Source organism: Dromiciops gliroides, chromosome 4 (assembly GCF_019393635.1).
Source record: "Dromiciops gliroides isolate mDroGli1 chromosome 4, mDroGli1.pri, whole genome shotgun sequence".
Lineage (NCBI taxonomy): Eukaryota > Metazoa > Chordata > Mammalia > Microbiotheria > Microbiotheriidae > Dromiciops > Dromiciops gliroides.
Genome location: NC_057864.1, coordinates 228,068,721 through 228,091,155, shown reverse-complemented (window position 1 = coordinate 228,091,155; position 22,435 = coordinate 228,068,721). Strand labels below are relative to the sequence as shown.

The window sequence follows — 22,435 nt, the reverse complement described above, 5'->3', positions numbered from 1 at the left end:
CCCTAACCAGATACCTCTTCTTCCCCAGAAGTACCCAGTGCTAGGAAAAACATCTTCGGACAAGGTTGAATGGTCCTCCAAACATTTTCTACCAAGGCCTATACAAAATAAATCCAAATCTAAGTCCTAGAAATTGATTACAGTGATTACTAAAACTGTTAGCTATCAATCAGTATTAATCAATAGATAATCATTAGTCTAAATTTCACAAAGTGAAGAAAAAAGAAAACTAACTCTGACTGACTCTTTTTATTGGGGAGTGACTTTTCTCCTTAAAAATTTGAAATAGCCTCTTATATTTCTTGGCTATTAGATTTTTATCAGAGAAATTTACTTCAATGATTTTTTCCCCAGTTCCCTGTTTCTTTTCTATTTTTATCTGCATTGGTTTTGTTTGGGCAAAAACAATTTTTAAAATCAAAACTGTTCATTTTATGTTCTGTGATCTTTCCTACTTCTACTTGTTTGATCATGGATTTGTCTCCTGTCTGTAGTTGTGGTAGACATGTCCTTTCCTCCTTTCCTAATTTGTTTAGGATGTGACCTTTTCTGTCTAAATCATGTATTCATTTGGAGCTTATCATGGTATTTGCTGTAGCATGCTGATCTGTAGCCAACTTTTGCCAGACTGCTTTCCTGGATTCTCATTTTTGTTGAATATTGAGTCCTTACCAAAACCATAGGTCTTAACAAAACACTATGCTATTATGTTCACTTGCTTCTGTATGTTTTATACCTTGTATAACCCTGTATGTTTTAAACCCTTCAATTAATAACTTTTTTTTTAACAAGTAGGAAATAGTTTTGATTAATGCTTTTTACTAAAGTTTGAATTTGGTGTATCTAGGCCATCTTTCTCTTACTTTTTTCTGTATTACACTTGGTTGTAATTGAAATTAAAATAAACTGAGGCACAAAGCTCTGAGCATGATGAGTTTATTAATGAAGTGCAAAGTTGCCACTAAACAGGGTTTCAGTCTCCTCAGCTAGCTAAGACTCTGAATGAGGCTGACAGATAATTTTTATGAACAAAAGGAGGAGCTTCAAAAACTAGAAGGCAGAATCATAGATGGGGAAAACAATATAATTGGTTACAAAATCATAAGTATCGTAGATGTGGAGGACAATATGACTGACTGGAAATTTGGAATGCAGGGCTAGCAACAACCACTCCTTCCATATTGTCACTATGGAAAATTTATTGGTGGTATTGACCTGCATGCCTAGTTAGTGTCACAGTGACAAAAGACCAGACTTTCCTGAAGTGTTGCAGAGATAACAGACCAGACTCCCTTACATATACCTAGATCCTTTAAAAATAACAGATTTCCTTGACACAAGAATAGAACAGTGACTAGCAGGAAAGCTATACTTCTAAACTTAACTCTGAGACAAATGAAACATGACTTAAGTAGTTAAACAAAATGTCAGTTGTAGTACAAAATGACATCAATTACAGAATAGAATAAATTGGATTTTCTCAATTAATCTTAATCTTTTTTCTTCAGTTGAATTTTATTATTTCTTTTCTAGCTCTAAAAATTAATCATTGATAGCTTAATTGTATGATAGTGAATAACTAAATTAATATATGTACTATTGCCATTTTAACCATTATCAGTGTGGACTAGAAATGAGCAATTAATATTTTTCCAATTATTTAGATCAACATTTCTGTAAAACGTATTTTGTAGTCAAGTTATATGGTTCTTGTATGTTTTGATAGGTAAAATTCCAAATACTTTATACATTCTATAGTATTTTAAGTGAGATTTCTTTATCTACCTTTTTCTTCTTGATTTTGTTGATTATATGCAAAAATGCTAATAATTTCTATGTGTTTCTTTTATACCCTGAAATTTTGCTGAAGTTATTGTTGCTAGTACCTTTTAGGGTTTTTTTGGGGGTGGGGTGGGGCAATGAGGGTTAAGTGACTTTCCCAGGGTCACACAGCTAGTTAGTGTCAAGTGTCTGAAGCCAGATTTGAACTCAGGTTCTCCTGAATCCAGGGCCAGTGCTTTATCCACTGCACCACCTAGCTGCTAGTACCTTTTTAGTTGGCTCTTTGGGGTTCATAGTATCTGCAACAACAAACAAAAATGTATCAAGTTTTGTTCTCTTTCCCTATGCTTATTTCCTCAATTCATCTGTTTTATTGCTGTAGGTGGCATTATTCATATCATGTTAACAGTGAGGATAATGGACACCCTTGCTTTACCACAAATCTTATTGGAAAGGCTTCTAGCTTTTTTCCATCACAAAAATGGTCCAAACTGCATTTTTCCTAGAGGTTTTGCTTATAGATGCTTTCAAATAACTTTTGTCATCTTTGTCTATTGAGCTCCCATTTTATGGTGCTTTTTATTTGCTCATTCTTCTAACCTTCTTCTTGACTTTGGACTTTATGTTAGTGCTGGGCTGTGCATACTTCTTGGGGAAGGGGGGTTGATGTCTTGCCTGAGCTTCTGACCCTCTCTGTGCTTCTACTGCTTTCACAGCTTAGTCTGATAGCCTGCAAATTTTCAGTGCTCCCATAGTGATGTGATCTAGGGAAAGCTATGTTTACCACCTTTTTGCTCTGAGCTCTTTTAAATTCGTGACCCAGTTTTGAGTCTATGGTCTTCTCTCTAGTTGCAAGTTTCTGTAGAATGCTGCAGGACTAGTCGTTGTAAGGCTCTGTAGGTTCAGAGCAACTAAACTGCTGGCTCCACTTTCGTCCAGGCCTACTACCCTGGTTATTCCACTGTAGGCTTACATGCTAGGCTAAAGTATAAAACTGAGTTACCACTTTGCTCTTGGGACTAGTCATATAGCTTTCAGTTTCTGGAATATTTATTCCTTTTTCAGTACACAATTAGGGCCCATGCTCATGGTCACTTCTCTACCCTGAATCTGTGACCTGGAATGAAGTAATGGAAGCACAGCTTTTGGATAGTACTTCTTCCTACACCCAGCACCAGTTCAGGGATCCCTTTCTGCCCTGGCGCCCTATCTGAGCCCTCTTTCAGTTCCTGGGCAGTGGAATGTTCCACATATTGCATGCCTGGACAGATGCCATCCCCAGTATCAGTAGACCTTTCTGTTTTCCTAAGATGTCTCAGACAAGAAAAACAACTTCTAACTTTTTCTCAATCAGAATTCATTCTGGCATATTTTCTAGGTGGTTGTAGAGAGAGGAGAGTGGGAAACTGGGGTCCTTGGATTCTTATTCCACCATCCTTACTCCACTTCAACAAGTCTTTCTTTTTCCTGAATTTTCCAAGGAATGGCTCTGACATTGGTCCCTATTGCAGCCTGTTCCATGTTTAAGTATTTTTCTATATGTCTTTTATTATTGATTTGATGACTTGATGGGGACTGAACTTGTAGTCTCTTTTTTTCTTTTTCTTTTTTTTTGTGGGGCAATGAGGGTTAAGAGACTTGTCCAGGGTCACACAGCTAGTAAGTGTCAAGTGTCTGAGGTCGGATTTGAACTCAGGTCCTCTTGAATTCAGGGCTGGTGTTTTATCCACTGTGCCATCTAGCTGCCCCCAGTTTGCAAAATTCGTTATGAATATTTCATTTTATTTTCTCAACAATTTTGGAAGGTGGTATTATTTTCCTAAGAAAACTAAGGCATAGAAAGGTTAATTGTGCAGGGTCACACAGTATGAAAGATTGAGATTTGGGCAATAATATTTAATTTGGGGGGTTATTTCAGGAGATGATTATGGATTCTTTTAATTTCTATGTTGCCTCCTGAGATATCTGGGAAGTTTTTTTGAACCTGATTTCTTGAAATTATCATGTCTATACTCTTTTTTGGTCATGGCTTTCAGGTAGTTCAGTGACTCTTAATTATCTTTCTTTGCTCTTCCATGTCAGTTCTTTTTCCTGAGATACTTCACGTTCTCTTCTATTTTTCAAACTTTCAATATTATTTTATAATTTCTTGAAGTCTCATGGAGTCATTACTTTCCATTTGACTAATTCTAATTTTTGAGGAGTTATTTTCTTCAGTAATCTCTCTCTTTCTTCTGCCCTATTCTTTTTTAAATGTTTGCTTAAAGTCTTCTAGGTATTCTTGTTGAACTTGTGTCTAAGCTGCATTTTTCTTTGAGGTTTAGTCTATAGATAACTTTCAAGTAATTTTCTTCTCTATTTGTATCTTGAACTTACATGTCACCATACTAGCTCTTTATGATAGAATTCTTTTTTTTTTGCTCATTTTTCCAGCCTACTTGTTCACTTTGGACTTTATGTTGGTGCTAGACTGTGTCCACTTCTGGGAAGATTGTCTGACTTGACTTTCTGACCTTTTATGTCCTTCAGTTGCTTTCACAGGTCAGTCTGGGGATCAGCAAACTTTCAATGCTCCTGAAGTAATGTGATCCAGGGAGAGGTCTGTTTATTGACCTTGGATCACAGCCACACAGCTGCTGTTTGCCTCCATAATTTGTTCCTTTCTCAGTTCATGGTAAGGGCCCTCCCTTTCGGTCACACTTCTTACTAGATATGTGATCTAAAACTGGATAATGGGTGACAAAGCTGGTAGATGGCACCTATTCCTGTATCCAGAACTTGCATATCTCCTATGTGCACTCTATGACACCATTCCCAGTATCTGCAGAACTCTGTCTGCCTTTATAAGCTGCCCTGGGCTGGAAAATTGCCTGTGTTTTTTTCTTGCCTTTCCCAATAAGAATTTGTAGATCATTGTAGAAAAAAGATAGTTGGCAAGCTAAAATCAAATACTTCCTCTAACTCCACTATCTTGATTTGGTCCCTAGTTCATTATCAATTGAACCTTTAAGTATATGCATGTTTCCTTGCTTATTTCTTATTATGTCTAATAACCTTTTTTTTTTTTTTTTTTGCAGGGCAATGAGGGTTAAGTGACTTGCCCAGGGTCACACAGCTAGTAAGTGTCAAGTGTCTGAGGCCGGATTTGAACTCAGGTACTCCTGAATCCAGGACCGGTGCTTTACCACTGCGCCATCTAGCTGCCCCCCATATAACCTTTTTTTAAAAGTTCACCTGAATCATAATGAATTTTGCTGTAGCCACTGATTTCAACTCTGGATTTTTGTGTTCAAGAGTATTTCTTTTAAGTAGCATATTGTTGGGCACTGCATTCTAATCCATTCTATCCTCTTTATGAGTGAGTTCATCCCATTCATGTTCACTGTTATGACTGTTAGTTGCATATTTCCCTACATCTTTAATCTTATACTTTTATTTTTCTTTGTTTCCAAGGTCCCTCTTCACAAAAAAAGATGGCTGAAGAAAGAAGTTTGCTTAACACTGGTGATCTATAATTGTGAAGCAATTTTTCCATTCTGTTTCCTCTCCTCTCTTCCCTTTTTTGTACCCTCAATTACAGATTTTTAAAATTTCCTCTTCAGGATTGTCTGGTGCTGGGATTCTATTTTGCTTAGTATTTCCTCCCTATACTTCCCTCCTTTTTATACTTCCTCCTATTTCTCTGACATTAATATATTTCTATATGAAACCCTTTGTGTGTGTGGGAATAAATGTGTGTGTTCAACCTTCTTTTCTCTGGTTCAGATGAAAGTATGGTTCATGGGATGCCCATTTCACCCATCCCTTTCTCCATTTTCATATAATCTTTATTTCATAAACCTTTATTGTGAGAGATATTAAGTGCCATCCCCTACCTCCTACTTTACTCCTCTATCTTTCCTATTTCCTTTTTCTAATAAAATGAAAACATAATCCTACAGGCCTTCTACTTGACTTATTTAACTTTCTCTGCAATTACTGAGGTCATCAGAATTCTGAGAGGACATTCCCCTCTCCTCCATTACATTGCAATTAATCATCATATGATGTTTTAAAATTAATCAAGTGTATTTTACCACTTTATATTTCTCTTGACTCATATTTGCCTTTCAAAGATTTTGGTCACCTCTGCCTTTTTCATCAGGAATATTTGGATTCCGCCATAGGATTATATAAAATTTTGACTATTTTTGGTTGTAAGTCATTATATTTTGTCTGAAGGACTGACTTTTTAAGATAAGAGAATTATAGCACATGATTAGAAATAATTGGATTACTGCTACTCTTACCTAAAAAAGATGATCCAGAATATACCAACAACTTTTCACTACATATTTACTTTTTTATCTTTGTTATATAAATATATATGTACACACACATATATGCATATATGTATACTATACATACATACGTGTATACATATAAATATTCATATAGATGTATAGTACAGCCTCAATGAAAATAAAATAAAGCAACAGGCAGGCTTACAGAAAATTTTTTTCCTACTGTAGACCATATATCGAGAGTCACACAATTGACTAAAAGGTAAAAAGAATACAAGATTCCATTATAATTATTATTCATTGATTACAAAAGTGCATCTTACTGAGCTATACATAGACTTCAAAGCTATCTTTCCAAAAGATGTTAATGCCTCTGACTGATCAAAATATAGACTTCAAAGATCTCTTTCCTGTGCATATGGTAAAATTATACAAGATTATCTAGAAAATGGAACCACAAAGATAGTTTTGTTCAATGATCCTATGATGATCAACATCAATTGAGGCCTAAAATGGATGTACATATAACAAAGGTGTTTGCCATTATTACAGAAGATGTCTTGTACAGAAGGGTTCTAGATTACCCTATTTGTAGATGACAGTGTGTTGACTGTATCAAGCTCAAGAATATTATGGGGGCTCCTCAATAAAGTAAAAAACTTTAAAAAAAGAAATAAACGTATGTGACTTCTTAAACCTAAGAAATCACATAGGAAAAACAAAAATTGTGAAAAATGTTTATTATTCAAAAGATGGCATATAGTTTGGATGGGCAACCTACTGATTTAGTATACCACTACATATATATCTTAGGTGGGCAGTGCTTTTGATGATCCCAAGTTATTCTCTGATATAAAAATCCATCTTTTTAACATCAATATTCTCTTGTTGACACTGACTAGCTATGAATCACAGAAAGCCACAATATTGAAAAAAATCAATATTGCAGACAATCCGGACAATGGAGAGATACATAGCACATATTAGTAGGATGTAGCATATTGCCAATAATAATTTGTTTGTAAGAAGTGATATAAGAGATATTATACATGATGTATAATATCACTGGAAAAGTCCTTGGTCCCAATACATATTAAGGGATAATGGATAGTGTGAATGATACACTGATTTCTTTGGAGGATTAAAAGAACTAGAAGGCTTCTAGTGCATTGGGTAGGTGCTCTATGGGGAATTAATCACAGAGGTTAAGATGATTTGAATGTAACGATGGAGGAAGTAGCTAAATTAATGAGTTTGTGACTCCAATAAATTGAAGTATTGATGTTCTCAGTGGGAAGTCATGATATATTTACTTTTTATTTCTATATGTGATTGCTGGCTTTATCTTGCTTAGTCTGCTAGATTAGCATTGTTCTTCAAATAGAAATGTGCAATGCATCTTCGGAAATCCAAAAGACTTGATGAAGTATCAGGGCAACATACTCTATATAGGTGCCATGCATTGTTCACGGCCACATCAATAATGTAGCTTACCAAAATTGAATACCATTTTTTGCTTCTAATTCTTATCCTGTACTTAGAAATATTTTGATCCATCTTGGCAACACCATACCTACATACTTCATACAACTTAACTATTGATGGCTGACTTACTTGAACCGTTTTTTTTTCATCAACACAATAGCTTACTTGACTCAGTGGTTCTATGCCTACAGCATTGGAGCACAGGTTGATGGCATTTTCATCATTCCAACGACACAAAATTATCTCTTCCTTTTCTTCCACTCTGAAATCAAAGGACCCCCTTTTCATTTTTTTCATATTTTCTGCATTCATGAAAGGACATTTTTCAGTCCTATTATCACGGATTGCTCCTGTTGCCTTCACCCCTTTTTTCTTCAGAGCAGATATTAGTTTGATACTTGTGAAAAAGTTATCAAAACATATATGATAAGGATACTGTCCTCGCTCCAAGAGAACATCGGCAAAGTTCATTACTAATTGTCCACCTAAACCAAGATCATGATCTTTATCTGCTTTCAGGATTGGTTCACCTTGATAGGGTTCAAACCAAACTAAATAACCCTGGGTAGTTGCCCCACACCATATTTTATAACCAATTCTAATAGGTTTACCATTTAAGAATTGGTCACTATCAAAACATTCACACATCGATTTATCAAAACAGTAATATTCCTCTAGTGGAGCATATAAGAGGAAATTTTTATTCATTTGATCTATAAGAGGCCTCAATTTTGTAAACTTGTCTGATTGATCTAGACAATTGTTATCTGCAAAATGAAGATATGAAAATATTAATTCAAACCTTTCCCTTCTAATTGCATTACTAACAAGACACTGCTCTTTATCTGAAGCTTCCCAATACATTCCTCTCCTAGGATGACAAATATATCCACTCAAAAGAAGAACACCAAAAACACACTTCATTTCCTGAACTGTAACTTCCAAGGTGACATTTTTCTGAGAAGCATAATTATTTGTTTCATCAACAATTAACTTGAATGTTTCATCATCAAAAAATAATTCAAAGAACTCGACTGGATTTAATTTCTCACTTTTGAGATTCAAAATTCCAGAATCCAATGCTGACCAACTTGGAAAATTGGGCTGAATATCTCTTTTGATCCATTTCTTCTCTGTAATAGTAGTTACTTTCTGCTTCTTTCTAGCAGGGTGTGTCTCAACTTCATCTTCTTCATCAACATCAGAATCACCAGAGAATGTAAGACCTTGTAGCAATTCACTTACTCTTGCTTTGTCTTTTTTCCTATCTTTCCGGGTGATATCACCTGCAGCATATTCCATTGATGAGATGTGCATTCTAGACCATAAGTCCCCAGGATTACGGTTTTTAAGAGTATTCAAAAATTCAATGTTTTTTTCAGTTTGTACAGGAGGACCAACAAGGATCTGAGGTGAATCTCTAGAAAAGAAAAAAACATCATGAATTTTGAAAATCCATATGACATTAAACTCAGAAACTAGGAAAACATAAAGATTCTTTGAAATAAACTCCCTCCTATCTGGAGAGACAGTGGGATTCACCTCTCACTAAATCTTGCACATCTCTGAAAGATGCAACCTTATTCTTCTATGGAGATGGCATAAACCAATGAGGTTCACAAGGTTTAAACTTGATTTAGAAAAAAGTGGACTTTAAAAAATGCTTTGAAATGAGAAGTCTGACAAATTACACCTTTAGTAGAGTTTCAAAGGGGAAATTGATATAAAGGGATCTAGAGGCTAGGATCAGTGGTATTCAGTAGCTTCAATCTATTTGTATCTCCAGCACTTAGCACAGTACCTGCCACATAGTAGGCATTTAATAAATGTTTATTGATTATTAACCATGCCAAGATAGAAATCAGTAAAAGTGAGCCCTGGGCAGCTAAGTGGCGCAGTGGATAAAACACTGGCCCTGGATTCAGGAGGACCTGAGTTCAAATCCGGCCTCAGACACTTAACACTTACTAACTGTGTGACCCTGGGCAAGTCACTTAACCCCAACTGCCTCACCCCCCTCTCAAAAAAAGTGAGCCCTATGATTTCCTCAAGCAATCAACAATACAGGATGAAATAAGCCGCCATCCAGAATTAGAGGAAATAGCAAAAATAAAGATGATAAGTGTTACACTAATTTTTAAGCCTTCACTAATTATTTTAAAGGACAGTTAAGCAGCACAATTGGATAGAATGCTGAGCCTGGAATCAGGAAGACCTGAGTTCAAATCTGGCCTCAGACACTGACTGTGTGATCCTAGGCAAATCACTTAAACCTGTTCGCCTCATTTCCTCACTGGTAAAATGAGCTGGAGAAGGAAATGGCAAACTACAGTATCTTTGCCAAGAAAACTCCAAATGGGATCATAATGAGTCAGACATTGTACTGAAAAACAAACTTGCCAAGCAGTTATTTCCTATGTAGCTAATATTTTGAGTTTATCAAACAATAATCCAATATTTGAGTTATTATTTTAAGTTATTATATTGTTATTTATTAAGTTCAGATTTTTTTATTCTTGATTATCTAGGCTTTTCCACTGATCTAATATTCTATTTCTTAATTGATGCCAGATAGTTTTGATGCACTGCTTTACAGTATGATCTTTTGTTTCTCCCAATAAATTATGTTATTTTGTCTAGTTCTATGAGCATTTGGCTGTTAAACTGATGGAGCATCACATCTGTAAATTAAAACTGGTAGTATAATTCTATTATTATTATTATTATTTTTTTGCAGGCAATGGGGGTTAAATGACTTGCCCAGGGTCACACAGCTAGTAAGTGTCAAGTGTCTGAGGCCGGATTTGAACTCAGGTACTCCTGAATCCAGGGCCGGTACTTTAACCACTGCGCCATCTAGCCGCCCTGTATAATTCTCTTATAATAGTTAGCTCACTGCAAACCTAGGGATGATATAATGGCTCCTGTGGTCCTTTTGATTCTCTCCCTCTTTGTCTTTAGGGAATTTTAAATTTTATTTTGTTTTAATTTTTTTTAAACAAAGCTCTATCTCCTTTCGCTCTAATTATACACACACACACACACACACACACACACACATACACACATTTGAGAAAGAAAAACAAAATGCCTGTTATTAGGGATTTGGAACAGTTTTTTCATATGGCTATTGACAGCTTGCATACCAATTAGGGAATGGCTCTTATACATTTGACTTAGTTCCCTATCTTAAAAAGGAGATTTTTGTCAGATAAACTTGATGCAAAGATTATTTCCCCACAACTTTTTGCTTCTCTTCTAATTTTAGTTGGATTGCTTTTATTTGTGCAAAATCTTCAGTTTTATATTATCAAAATTGTTCATTTTACTTCTCTGTGAACCTCTTTGTCATTTGGGCATGGACTCTTCCCCTATTCAAAGTTTTGACAGGTAATTTCTTTAATGCTCTAATTTGCTTATGATGTCACCCTGTATGTCTAAATCCAATTTGAGGGGGGGGGGGCGAGAGAGAGAGAGAGAGAGAGAGAGAGAGAGAGAGAGAGAGAGAGAGAGAGAGAGAGAGAGAGAGCGCACGCGCAAGGTCTTTATGTGACTTTGATGTATAAAGATGACCACCATATACAAGGCAGAATAAATGTAAGAGTCATGCAGAAGCTTTCATTTGAAATTTTCAATGAAGTTTTTACTCTATCACACATTAACTGTCTTGCCTGAGTGTTTTATTTGCCTGCTTTCCAACTTGTTATTCGCAAGCTTCTTAAAGCGGGTAACCCAGAGAACATACCTTTTGAGTACACTAGAGACTTCTTCCTGTGCTTCTATTTCTTTAGAAATTTCCTTCTTTGGAAGCAACATTTCATCTTTAATCAGGATCTCGCCAGCTGAAATAATAAGTGAAACATAAACTAAGATATGGGAAATAAAATGATCCAAATGAAACAGTTGTGATGGGAGTGCACGACTTACTTGCAAAATGTGACACAATATAGAGAAAGAGGAAGAGAAAGTAAAAGAAGTACTTGAATAGACAGGGTAAAGGGGAATGAAAGTATTTGGAAAGGGTCAGATAAGATGAAGAGGGAGAGGTGTCTGTCACACAAGGATATCTTTAAACAACAAGCAAGATTTTGATGGTGAAGATGATGATGTGGCTAGGTACAGGAAGAGGGGGTTAAAGTGGAGCTTGGAACTAGCCCATAGAATGAGGAACAAGTTCACCAGAAAAGGTCATAAATAGAAAAAGAAGAATAAGAAGATGAGAAGAATATAATGTAGATATAAATGTGTTTGGGATGACTAGGAAACATGGGGGAAGGGGTTTGGAGAAAGCAGGAAACAGTTGTAACCAACAAGGATAATTAGCAAGAGAAGATGATTATCAAAGATGTGGAACCATGATTGGTGACTAGGTGGAAGTAGAATCAAAAGGGCAAAGTTAAGGTTGGAGGATAGAGATGGAGTAGGTGGGGTGGAATGGTACCAGTGGACTTTCCTTACTTAGCAAGTCAAGGTTCTTAAAATTCTTCTGTGCCACATTCTCATATGTATTCTTCTTAGCTGGATCAAAACATTGCCATTCTTCTGAAACAAGGAACTGGGTTTCTTCCTCAGTCTTCACTGATGTCTGAATTATGAAAAGATCAATCAATCAACAAGCATTTACTAAGTGCCTATTTTGTGTCAGATAGCAATGTGGATACAAAACCAAACAACAAAGTCTTTGCCTTCAAGTAGCAACTGGATGGAGGAAATAACACATACAGGGATAAGTATATCAGGCAACATCTCCTACAGGAGGTGACACAGTACTGAGCTTCAAAGGAAGCTAGGGATTCTAAGGGGCAGAAGGGACAAGGGAAGGAAGTTCAGGAATGCGGGAGGAAAGGAGTAGGGGCCTGTACAAAGGCACTCACACAAACATCAGAGTAAAAGATACCTTGCTAATCTTTGCAAATAAAATCTGCTGCTCTCAACACTCCAGGGGACAGTGGATTGGTCTAGCATAAGAATAGTACAGGCAACTATACAAGCTCTTAATAAATGTTCCCTGATTTGAAAAATTGAGTCAAAAGATGGCCTAGTTTACCATCACAAAAGTATCTATCTGGTAGGGGAAGACCCTCAGAGTTTCTAACCAGAACAGAAAACAGCCCAATGAGCAACAAAGCCTTGGGCTGGGGCCTATTATTGGCCATCCAGTGAAAGCCAGAGTGATTTGGATTTAAAGACATAGTAAAGTAGCTCCATTTGAATCACAACAAGGCTTTTAAAAAGACTGTTTTGCCAGAGCTAAATGAGGGGGCCTAGGTGGCGCAGTGGATAAAGCACTGGCCCAGGATTCAGGAGTACCTGAGTTCAAATCTGACCTCAGACACTTACTAGCTGTGTGACCCATGGCAAGTCACTTAACCCCCATTGCCCGGCAAAAAAAGAGAGGCATTCAAAGTCTTCCTTGAAAGAAAACCTGATCTGAAGAAATCATAAATGAAAATTGCACTTGACAAAAAGTAAATTGTCCCAGCTTTTTGAGAAAATAATAATAAATGAATATACATATGCATGTGTATGTATGTATGTGTATGTGTGTATATACACACACATATATTTAAAAATCTAGCCTCTAAACCCCAAGATATCTTGCAAAATATAAGCAACTAAAAGTTAAGTTCCTTTGGCTAGAACACCCACATGTAAGGGTATGATACCTTAAGTGGAGAGACAGACTACATGGAAAGGAGAGAGGAAGGAGGTAGGTAATGTTGATGGTGATGAAGAAATAGTAGCATTGCTCAGTTTGAACTGGCAGGTTGGGTTTCCAGAAGGCAGTTACTACTACTCACAGATTGTCGTTCATCCTTAATTCTGGAAGAAGACCAATGACATCATAAGGGTGATGTCTTCACTTAGAATGAATTGGGTTTAAATGATGCAGAGCTGCATAAAGTCATCAGCATCAATTTCTCCTCCACAGTCTGGATAGCAAAGAAATTGTACTGCAAGCATTGGTTGGTTCAATTGTTTAAAAAATTTAATTCAACTAATGTTAAAATTATAGGAGAGGCAGCCAGTGCAGAAGATATGGTGGCTAAATATTCTGATGCTTTGAAGAAAATCTAAGAACGTAGATACACTGATCAACAAATTTTTAGTGTGGATAAAGAATGCTTATTCTGGAAAATGATGCCTTCTAGAACTAACATTTCTAAAAAAAGAAACAACCTGGATTGAAAATATCTAAGGATGATTTAATGCTTTTATTGGGAGATAATGCAGAATGGGAATTTAATTTAAAATGAATGACTGCTCCAAAATTAACGTGCTCTGAAAGGTTATAACCATCAATTATTTCTAATTTTTTTTGTGATCAAGTAATAAAACACGGGTGACTAAAGTACTTTTTCCCCCAAAGATTTGTTTTGAAGTTACTTAGCTCAGCTGCCCAAAAAATTTTAAGGAAAGGCTGGTTGGTTGGAAAATAATCTCAGCCCATCTTTTTGTGGGTTTTGCTTCTCCAGGGTTGTTTTATTGCTGGTTTTGGGTTAATTGTGTCAGGAGCTCTGTGTCTTTAATGTTTTTCCTATGCCATCTTGGCTCCCCTTGCCCTAAATGTATTTTCTCATTTGATCCTCAAAATAATTCTGGAAAGTAGGCATTATTATTATTCCCATTTTACAGATGAGGAAACTGAGACAGGCAGAAGTTAAGTGACTTGGCAGAGTCACACTGCTATTAAGTGTCTGAGAGGATATTTACACTCAGGTCTTCGTGACTCTGGGTGCAGCACTCTAACCACTCTACCACTTATCTGCCTCAAACAAAATCTGATATTTATGTCACAGTCTGACAGAAATTAGCAGCATTCCATTGCCTGTCTGGATTGTCTCTCATTGATAATCAATTAGTCTGCCAGAGTTAATTAGCTTTTTAAAGGAAGGTATTTACATAGCAAAGTTTAACAAGAACAACTGCTACAGAAAGAGCCCTCCAAAATGGTGGTACACTCTTCCCTTACACATGTAATTCCTACATAGAATGGACTCAAATTTGGAAAGCTCATGTGGTCAAAGGATAAACTCATCTTCGGATCACTGGAAATTTTTTTATCCCTTTATGGATTCCTCCTGCAAATTTTGTTCGGTATAGATGGGTTCTGAGGAGGGTCAGTGCTTTAGAGAATCTAGAGGCTGCTTTCTCTCAGTGTGTCTAGTTTAACTTTAATGTGTTTCTTAGCTCTTTCATGAAGATGCTGTCATCAGATATAGCTGCTGAGGCCAAATGGAACTGAGAATTCTCCAAACATCATGAGGTTGACACTAATTCATGGGGAGAATAGATTGGGGGAGGGGACAAGTGGGAGTATAACACCCCTTCCCTATTATCCCCTTGTTGCCTTCTTGTCTAAAAGCAAGTCTGTTGCCTCAAGACTAGAAGCTCCTGAACTAGTTACTAGAATCTTGTCTCTGGGGTATGTCCAATTTCCTCAATCAATCCAAATGCATTTCCTTCATAGAATCATCACGTTTCATTCAATGACTGAAGTGTTTGCTACTCACACCTCTGATTCACTGACTGATTGATTCAGTAGAGGTGTCAGGACTCGTTCACGTTAAGTTTAGGCTTTTGATTAATGCTGTAGCTGAAGAGGTTTTCACCTGATATCAGGATAAAGGGCATCTTATTAGTTACATTAATTGGGGTTGGGGGTGTGCAATACCCCCTTTCAGGAAAGTTTGCGAAGTGCTTTGAATATTTAATCTCAGTGAAGCCTCCCAAAAAGCCTGCAGGTAGATTCTAAAGGCATTTTTACCTCAATTTTACTGATAAGGAAAATGAAGCCAAGAACAAAGACACGCCCAACAAAATAAAGCTAGTAAGTGGCAAGATTGATACCAGGTCTTCTTGACTCCAAGCTTACAGTCTCAGGAGTGCCTTGAAGTAATAGACTCTTGCTTCTATACAAGAAGAGCACAAGGTCGGGGGTGGGGGGGGTGGGGGGGGTGGGGGGGTGGGGGGGGGGGATAGAAAGGGAGTATTATACTCCCACTTGTCCTCTCCTCCTATCTATTCCTTTCCCTGTAACCTAGTATATCCATACACATGTAAAAAAATCAACAACAACAAAACTGCACTATATTCTAAGTACCAAAAAGTACTTGTGAAAATATAGTCAGTGAAGGCATCATAGAGGAAATACTTGAGCTGGGCCTTAAGAGCAAAATCAAGGCAGTAAGCAAGTAACTATTATGTGCTTACTATATGCCAGGTTGTTGTTGTTTGTCCTCTGTTCTCGAAGAGGACTATGACAGATGTCATGACTTGCAATGAATTGGATTTAAGTGAGGAAGGGCTGTGTAAACTCTCACTCTCTTTTCCAGAGCCATCTGGGTCCAGTGGCAAGATATACATCAGGACAACTGGAGATGGCCCGATATGTTTGAGGCAATTGGGGTTAAATGACTTGCTCAGGATCACAGAACTGCTACGTGTCAAGTGCCTGAGGTTGGATTTGAACTCAGGTCCTCCTGAATCCAGGGCCAGTGCTCTATCTACTGGGCTACCCGGCTGCCCTACACACACACACACACACACGCACACACACACACACACATGTATGTACATGTACGCGTATGTCTATGCCAGGTACTTATCACTAAGTGCTAGGCATACAAAGAAAAAGCAAACATGGTCCTTGGCCTCAAGGAGCTTGCACTGTAATAGGGAAGATAACATATAGAAATCAGAACATATAAGAAACAAAGCAGATGATAGGAATAAGTTCTATGGGGTATTGTACATGATTTGCTCTTATATCTCCCCCTAGTACATGGTAGGGAATTAAACATTTGTAGAATGAATGCATATTGAGAAAAAAGAGAGCACTACATGAAGGTAGACACATTATGATAAAAGGTGCTAAGTCTGAACCACACAATGATTTGAGCAATCTAGATGATAGTTGAACTTTCAAATGGAAATGGAGCTTGGAAATCAAATCTAAGGGTTTTGTTTTTTTCCTGAGTGATCTCAAAAAATGTTTTTTGATGACTTTAAAAGAAACTGCCATCATTTCCCATTCCCCTTACCCCTCTTGCAGTATAGTTCTCCCTGGTAACAAATCTATATAGATCAAGTACTGATCATGTCTGACAACATATGCCTCATTCTTTCCCTATAGTGTACCATCTCTATTGAGGAGAGAGATATGTTTTATTATTAGTCCACTTGCTGTAACCAATGGTTCCACATATGGATGGTGTGGTGCTGGCTGGTAGAAAACCTCTTTTTTCTTGGTGTTAACTGTCAGGGCAAAATTAGTACAAGCAGCAGAGAATCAATCCATATTTTATTGTATCTCAGCCTCAGAGGCTGCATCGAGTACACAATCATTTATGAACAAAAAGTCACGCACCAAATCTCCTTCCACTTTAATCTTGGCTTGTGGCCTTTTAAAGTTAAATAATTTACTGTCAGTGCATTAGCTGACCTTGATGCCTTTTTCATCCTCATTGAAGGTATCTGACAACATTGCTGAAAACATCATGCTAAAAAAATTGAGAATAAGCACACAGTCCTATTCACTTCATTGGTGACTGGGAAAGCATGAGGGCATTATCCATACATGGACCATTGGTTACAGCAAATGGAGATATTTTAAATGCAGCGCATAACTCAACTGTAGAGAGTAAAACTCTGTTGGGCTGGTCACATTGTTCTAATACTAAATGTATTGTTGGCCTGAAATACTATTTTACAGAGAACCCACACAAGGCAAGCACTCACATGGAGGTCAGAAGAAGCAATACAGAATACTCTCAAGGTCTCTCTGAAGAACCTTGGAATCGCTTATGAAACATGGGAGACATTGGCACAGAATCATCCACATCAAAGAAGGGGATACACTCTATGAGCAAAGAAGAATTACAGTAACTCAAAAGAACCATGAGATGTGCAAATTTAGAAACATCTCCACTCCAAATGTTCACATAGATGATTTGTGCCCGGCCTATGGTAGTTCATATTAGTCTGATCAGCCAGAGTTGTACACACGTACCTTGATCCCAACATAGTGATATCATTTTGGTCCTCTTTGAGAACAAAAGACAACAACCAACCAACCAACCAGCCTTTCCTAAGACACTCAATTCAATTTAAGCATTTATTAAATGCTTTCTGTGATCTAAGCACTTATGCAGGGAAAATTCTCAGTGCAGGACAGGAGGGATTAGGCTACCTGATTTACCTGGTTAATCTGGAGGGGTCTCTATAGCAGATAATACAGCATTTGAGCATGTTAAAAATAAATTTATTCTTTCCTCACTCTAATCTTGCTTTTTCACATACAAAATTGTGTACCCTGCCCTACTTGCTTTCTGGTGGTCAAAGATATAATAATAGTAACAAAAACAACTAACATTTACTTATTATGTGCCAGGCTCTCTGTTATATACATGCAATTATTATCTGATTCTATCCTCATAACAACCCTGGGAGGTAGGTGCTATTATTATCCCCATTTTACTGATGGGGAAACTGAGGTAAACAGGGATCAAGTGACTTGTCCAGGGTCTTTCAGCTAGGAAGTGTCTAAGGCTAGATTTGAATTTAGTTCTTCCTGATTCTAGACCTGGTGATCTAGCCACTGTGCCATCTATCTAGCTACCTCTGTAGTATTATAAAAGGAGCACAGGACTTTAAACAACCACAAAAAGCTGTGTTTGGGTCCTAGTTCTACATCTATTAGCTCTGTGACTTTGGGCAAGTCACTTCTCTTCTTTTTAAATGAAGGCATTGGACTAAATGATTTAGAAAGTCTTTTCCATTCATCTAGATCCTATGATTCCATTAAAATGTAAACTTCAAGTTTACACAGTGTATGAACTTTATAGTTTTGTATTTGAGTGACCCTAGGTAAGTCACTTAATCCCTGTTTACCTCAGTTTCCCCATTAGTGAAATGGGGATAGTCTTGCATATTATGTTATTATTCATTTTGTTTAACTGTTGTCTTTTGTTGAGATTGTTAGTAAATTTTTAATAGAAATATTTCTGAAAACAAATGGAGACAGTTTGAAATATCTGCAGTGGAGAATATACTGAGAAATCAAAGGATGAACAAAAGAACTATCAAGAAACAGAGCTCAGCTAAAATCAAATAATGTGACTTATAGTCTAACCACCATAACTCCATGACAGAGGAGAGGAAAATGCCTCATAATTGGTAGCTAAGGATGTTTAAATAGGTGATGAAGAAAGGGAGAAATGTCATATAAAGCGAATAGGAAAAAAAAACAATAGAGAAAAGGAAGCTTCCTGGATGTTTCAGGCTCAGATACTGGGAGTGCCTCCAGTATGAGAGGAGAAAAAGGCAAAATCAGGGACAACAATTTGTGGGTGAGGGTAGAGTTGTGTGTCACAGAGGACAGAGGGACCATAGCTCACCTGGGATTGAGTAGAATTAACAACTGATACCACTGTCTGGTCACTAAGGAGTTCCCCCTGGTGATGAGAAGAAACTTGCGAAACAGGGACAGCTGAGAGAAGAGAAAAAAGTCATAAGTAATAACAATTCTGTCATGTAACCACCCTTTATCATGGGGCCCAGGAATAGTCATTCTTTAGACCTTTTAAATATATGTTGAACACTAAAATTGTACAAATTATTCAAAAGACATTCCTGCTCTCTCTAATCTAATGCAAAATTATTTTCGTACTGCAGCAGGACTCTTAAGGTTATAAATTTTTGGTGACAAAACTAGGATGGACAAGATACAGTTTGTGTGTAAAGTACGAAAGGAAGAAATGACTGATATAATTACAGAGGATGGTGAGAAGGCTAACTTATTTAATTAAAATTCTGCTTTTGTTTTATCTTCCAAGAATGGCCCTTGAAGGACAAGGTACAAAGCTGAGACCCCAAATAAATGATTAGATGGTAAGAAAGGATTTAGCTGACTTCAAAGAATTTAGATCACCAGACACTGACCAACTATATACTAAGGTAGTAAAAAAAATTAGCACATGTAATTATTATATTGCTGCTGTCAGTGCCCTCTGAAAGAATAATAGAGCAGTTACAAGATCGGAGAAAGGCAAAGGTCCCAATTTTCAAAATTGGAAAGAGGTAAAATCTGTTAATAATAGACCTTCAATTTCTGGCAAGAGCCTAAAATACTAAAAGGATGTTTTGTGGTAATTTAGAAAGGCAAGTGTTGCTCACTAAAAGAAAACATGGCACCTTTGACCATTGATACCAATGCTGGGCATACAGTCTCATGAAAGTCAAAGACAGAAAGGTGTCACATAAATACCAAAATATTTGTAGCAGAATTAAAAAAAGTTTTACTGAATCTTTTTTTTTTTGGCGGGGCAATGAGGGTTGAGTGACTTGCCCAGGGTCACACAGCTAGTAAGTGTCAAGTGTCTGAGGTTGGATTTGAACTCAGGCCCTCCTGAATCCAGGGTTGATGCTTTATCCACTGTGCCACCTAGCTGCCCCTAGAAATCTCTCTTTAACAAGAATAACGAAGCAACTCAACACACTAATTATATCTGACATCATTTGCCTCATTTTATAGATTACTACCTCTATTTCAAGAGGAGGAAAGTATATTTCTTCATCTGTTTTCCAGGACCAAAATTTGTCAATGCACGTAGCTAAATTCTGATTTTATGTAGTTTTATTTACTTTGTTATTCTTGGTCCCGGAAAACAGATTCCCTGTGAACAATCACAAAGGATAAAAAGGCATTCATGGATTGCAATCTGTACATGTGGAATGAATACCAACCTAGATGAGATCATATATCCACTGAAGTACTGAAGTAGCTAGAATGGTAGCACATTGGAGTGAGGGAAAGGGAATGGGAAAATTGTGGTATCCTAAAGAGAAATAGTGAAGTTTAAAGGAGAACAAAACAAAAGATAATGAGATGGTAGGATGACAGATTTAGAGCTGGAAGGGCTCTTATTTGAATCCATTCTCCTCAATTTACAGATAAGGAAACTAAAGCAGAGAGATAAAGTGACTTGTACAACTAGCATATTTCTGACTTGATATTTGAACTCAGGACTTCCTGACTCCACTTCCTTATCTATTGTGCCAAGCAATCTCAAAACCAGAATTTGCTTTGCTTCTCCCTTGTTTCAAAAGGGTGACTTCTCACATGTGAGGCAAATGCAATAAACACATGATGGAAACCAGTTGTTTTGGTCACATTGATTTTGAGGTACCTTGGAAACTTTCAGCAGGGCAGCTAAGTGGCAAAGTGGATAGAATGCTAGGCCTGGAGTCAGGAAGACTCATCTTCTTGAGTTCAAATCTGGCCTCAGACACTTACTATTTGTGTGATTATGGACAAGTCTTTAATCCTTGTTTCCCTCAGTTGCCCCCAAGAGAGTTTTCAAAAGGGATCACGAAGAGTCAGACACAACTGAAAATGACTAAACAACAACAATAACAACAAAAAGGGTACTTCCAGGAAGACATTCAGCACACAGCTGTCAATTTTAAATGGGGTTCAGGAGAGATATTAGTTCTGAATATATGGATTTGAGAGTTATCTGCATAAATATAATCCTCCTAAGTGAGAACTTATAGGAAGGAGAGGTAAGAGTCTAAGATAGAACCTTCAGGAGCAACCATACTAAGGGGATGGCAAAGACTTTGGCAGTGATAAGACAGGAAGAAGGACCAAGAAAGAACAGGGTCACTGATCCAACCATTCTGAAGAGCAATTTGGAACCATGCCCAGAAGGCTATAAAACCGTGCATACCCTTTGACCCAGGATTACCACTACTAGGTCTCTATCCCAAAGAAATCACAAAAAAGGAAAAAGGACCCACATATACCAAAATATTCATAGCTACTCTTTTTGTGGTAGCAAAGAATTAGAAATTGAGGGGATGCCCATCAATTGGGGAATAGCTTAACAAGTTGTGGTATATGAATATAATGGAATACTATTGTAATGTAAGAAGTGATAAGCAGATGGATTTCAGAAAAACCTGGAAAGACTTACATGAACTGATGCTGAGAGAAATGAGCAGAACCAAGAGAACATTGTACACAGTATCAACAACACTGTGTGATGATCAACCATGATAGACTTAACTCTTCTCAGCAATACAATGATCCAAGACAATGCCAAAAGACTTATGGCGGAAAATTCTCTCCACATTCAGAAAAAGAACTACAGAGTCTGAATGCAGATTGAAGCAAGCTATTTTCACTTTTGTTGTTCCTTTTTTGTTATTGTTCTTGTTTATTCTTTCTTGTGTTTTTTCTTTCCTTTTCTGATTCTTCTCTTACAACATGACTAATGTGGAAATATGTTTAACCTGATTGTATATCAGATTGCTTACTGGCCTTGGGAGGGGGGAAGGGAGCATGGGAGAAAAAATTTGGAAATTAAAAAACTATCTTTATATTTAATTGGGAAAAAATTAAATTAAATTAAAAATTAAAACTTTAATTTAATTAAAAAAAAAAAAGAACTGGGTCGTGGAAGCCAAGGAAGGGTAGAATATCCAAGAGGAGAAATAGTCAATAGTATCAGAAGTTGCAGAGAGGTCACAGAGGATGAGGCCTGAGAAAAAGACCATCAGATTTAGTAGTGAAGTGATCACTAATGATCTTAGAGAGATTAGTTTCAAGGAAGTGTTGGGGTGGTGGCAGTGGTTAAAAAAAAAAACAAACCAAAAAGCAAAATTAGATTGAAAGAGATAAGAAGTGTGATGTTTTAAAATCTAACTGTGATGTCTAAAAATCTAATGTGTGGGGGCAGCTAGGTGGCGCAGTGGATAGAGCACCGGCCTTGGATTCAGGAGTACCTGAGTTCAAATTTGACCTCAGACACTTAACACTTACTAGTTGTGTGACCCTGGGCAAGTCACTTAACCCCAATTGCCTCCCTAAAAAAAAAAAA

General features: G+C 37.1%; 2 protein-coding genes across 6 annotated transcripts in view; one reads left to right on the top strand and one right to left on the bottom strand.

Moving 5' to 3' along the window:
• LOC122752702 (zinc finger protein 850-like) overlaps positions 1 to 22,435 on the top strand; it is a 1,092,329-nt gene that overhangs the window by 173,480 nt on the left and 896,414 nt on the right.
• The window catches only part of PGBD1 (piggyBac transposable element derived 1), a 32,585-nt gene continuing 14,336 nt past the window's right edge, over positions 4,187 to 22,435 (bottom strand). For all 5 annotated transcript variants that reach the window (XM_043999587.1, XM_043999588.1, XM_043999591.1 and 2 more), the window contains 4 exons: positions 18,950 to 19,041; positions 12,009 to 12,135; positions 11,296 to 11,392; positions 4,187 to 8,970 (listed from right to left, as the gene is read on the bottom strand). In XM_043999587.1, the coding sequence (XP_043855522.1) occupies positions 7,416 to 8,970; positions 11,296 to 11,392; positions 12,009 to 12,135; positions 18,950 to 19,041 (1,871 nt within the window). In that variant the 3' untranslated portion in view covers positions 4,187 to 7,415. The remainder of the gene's footprint in view (positions 8,971 to 11,295; positions 11,393 to 12,008; positions 12,136 to 18,949; positions 19,042 to 22,435) is intronic.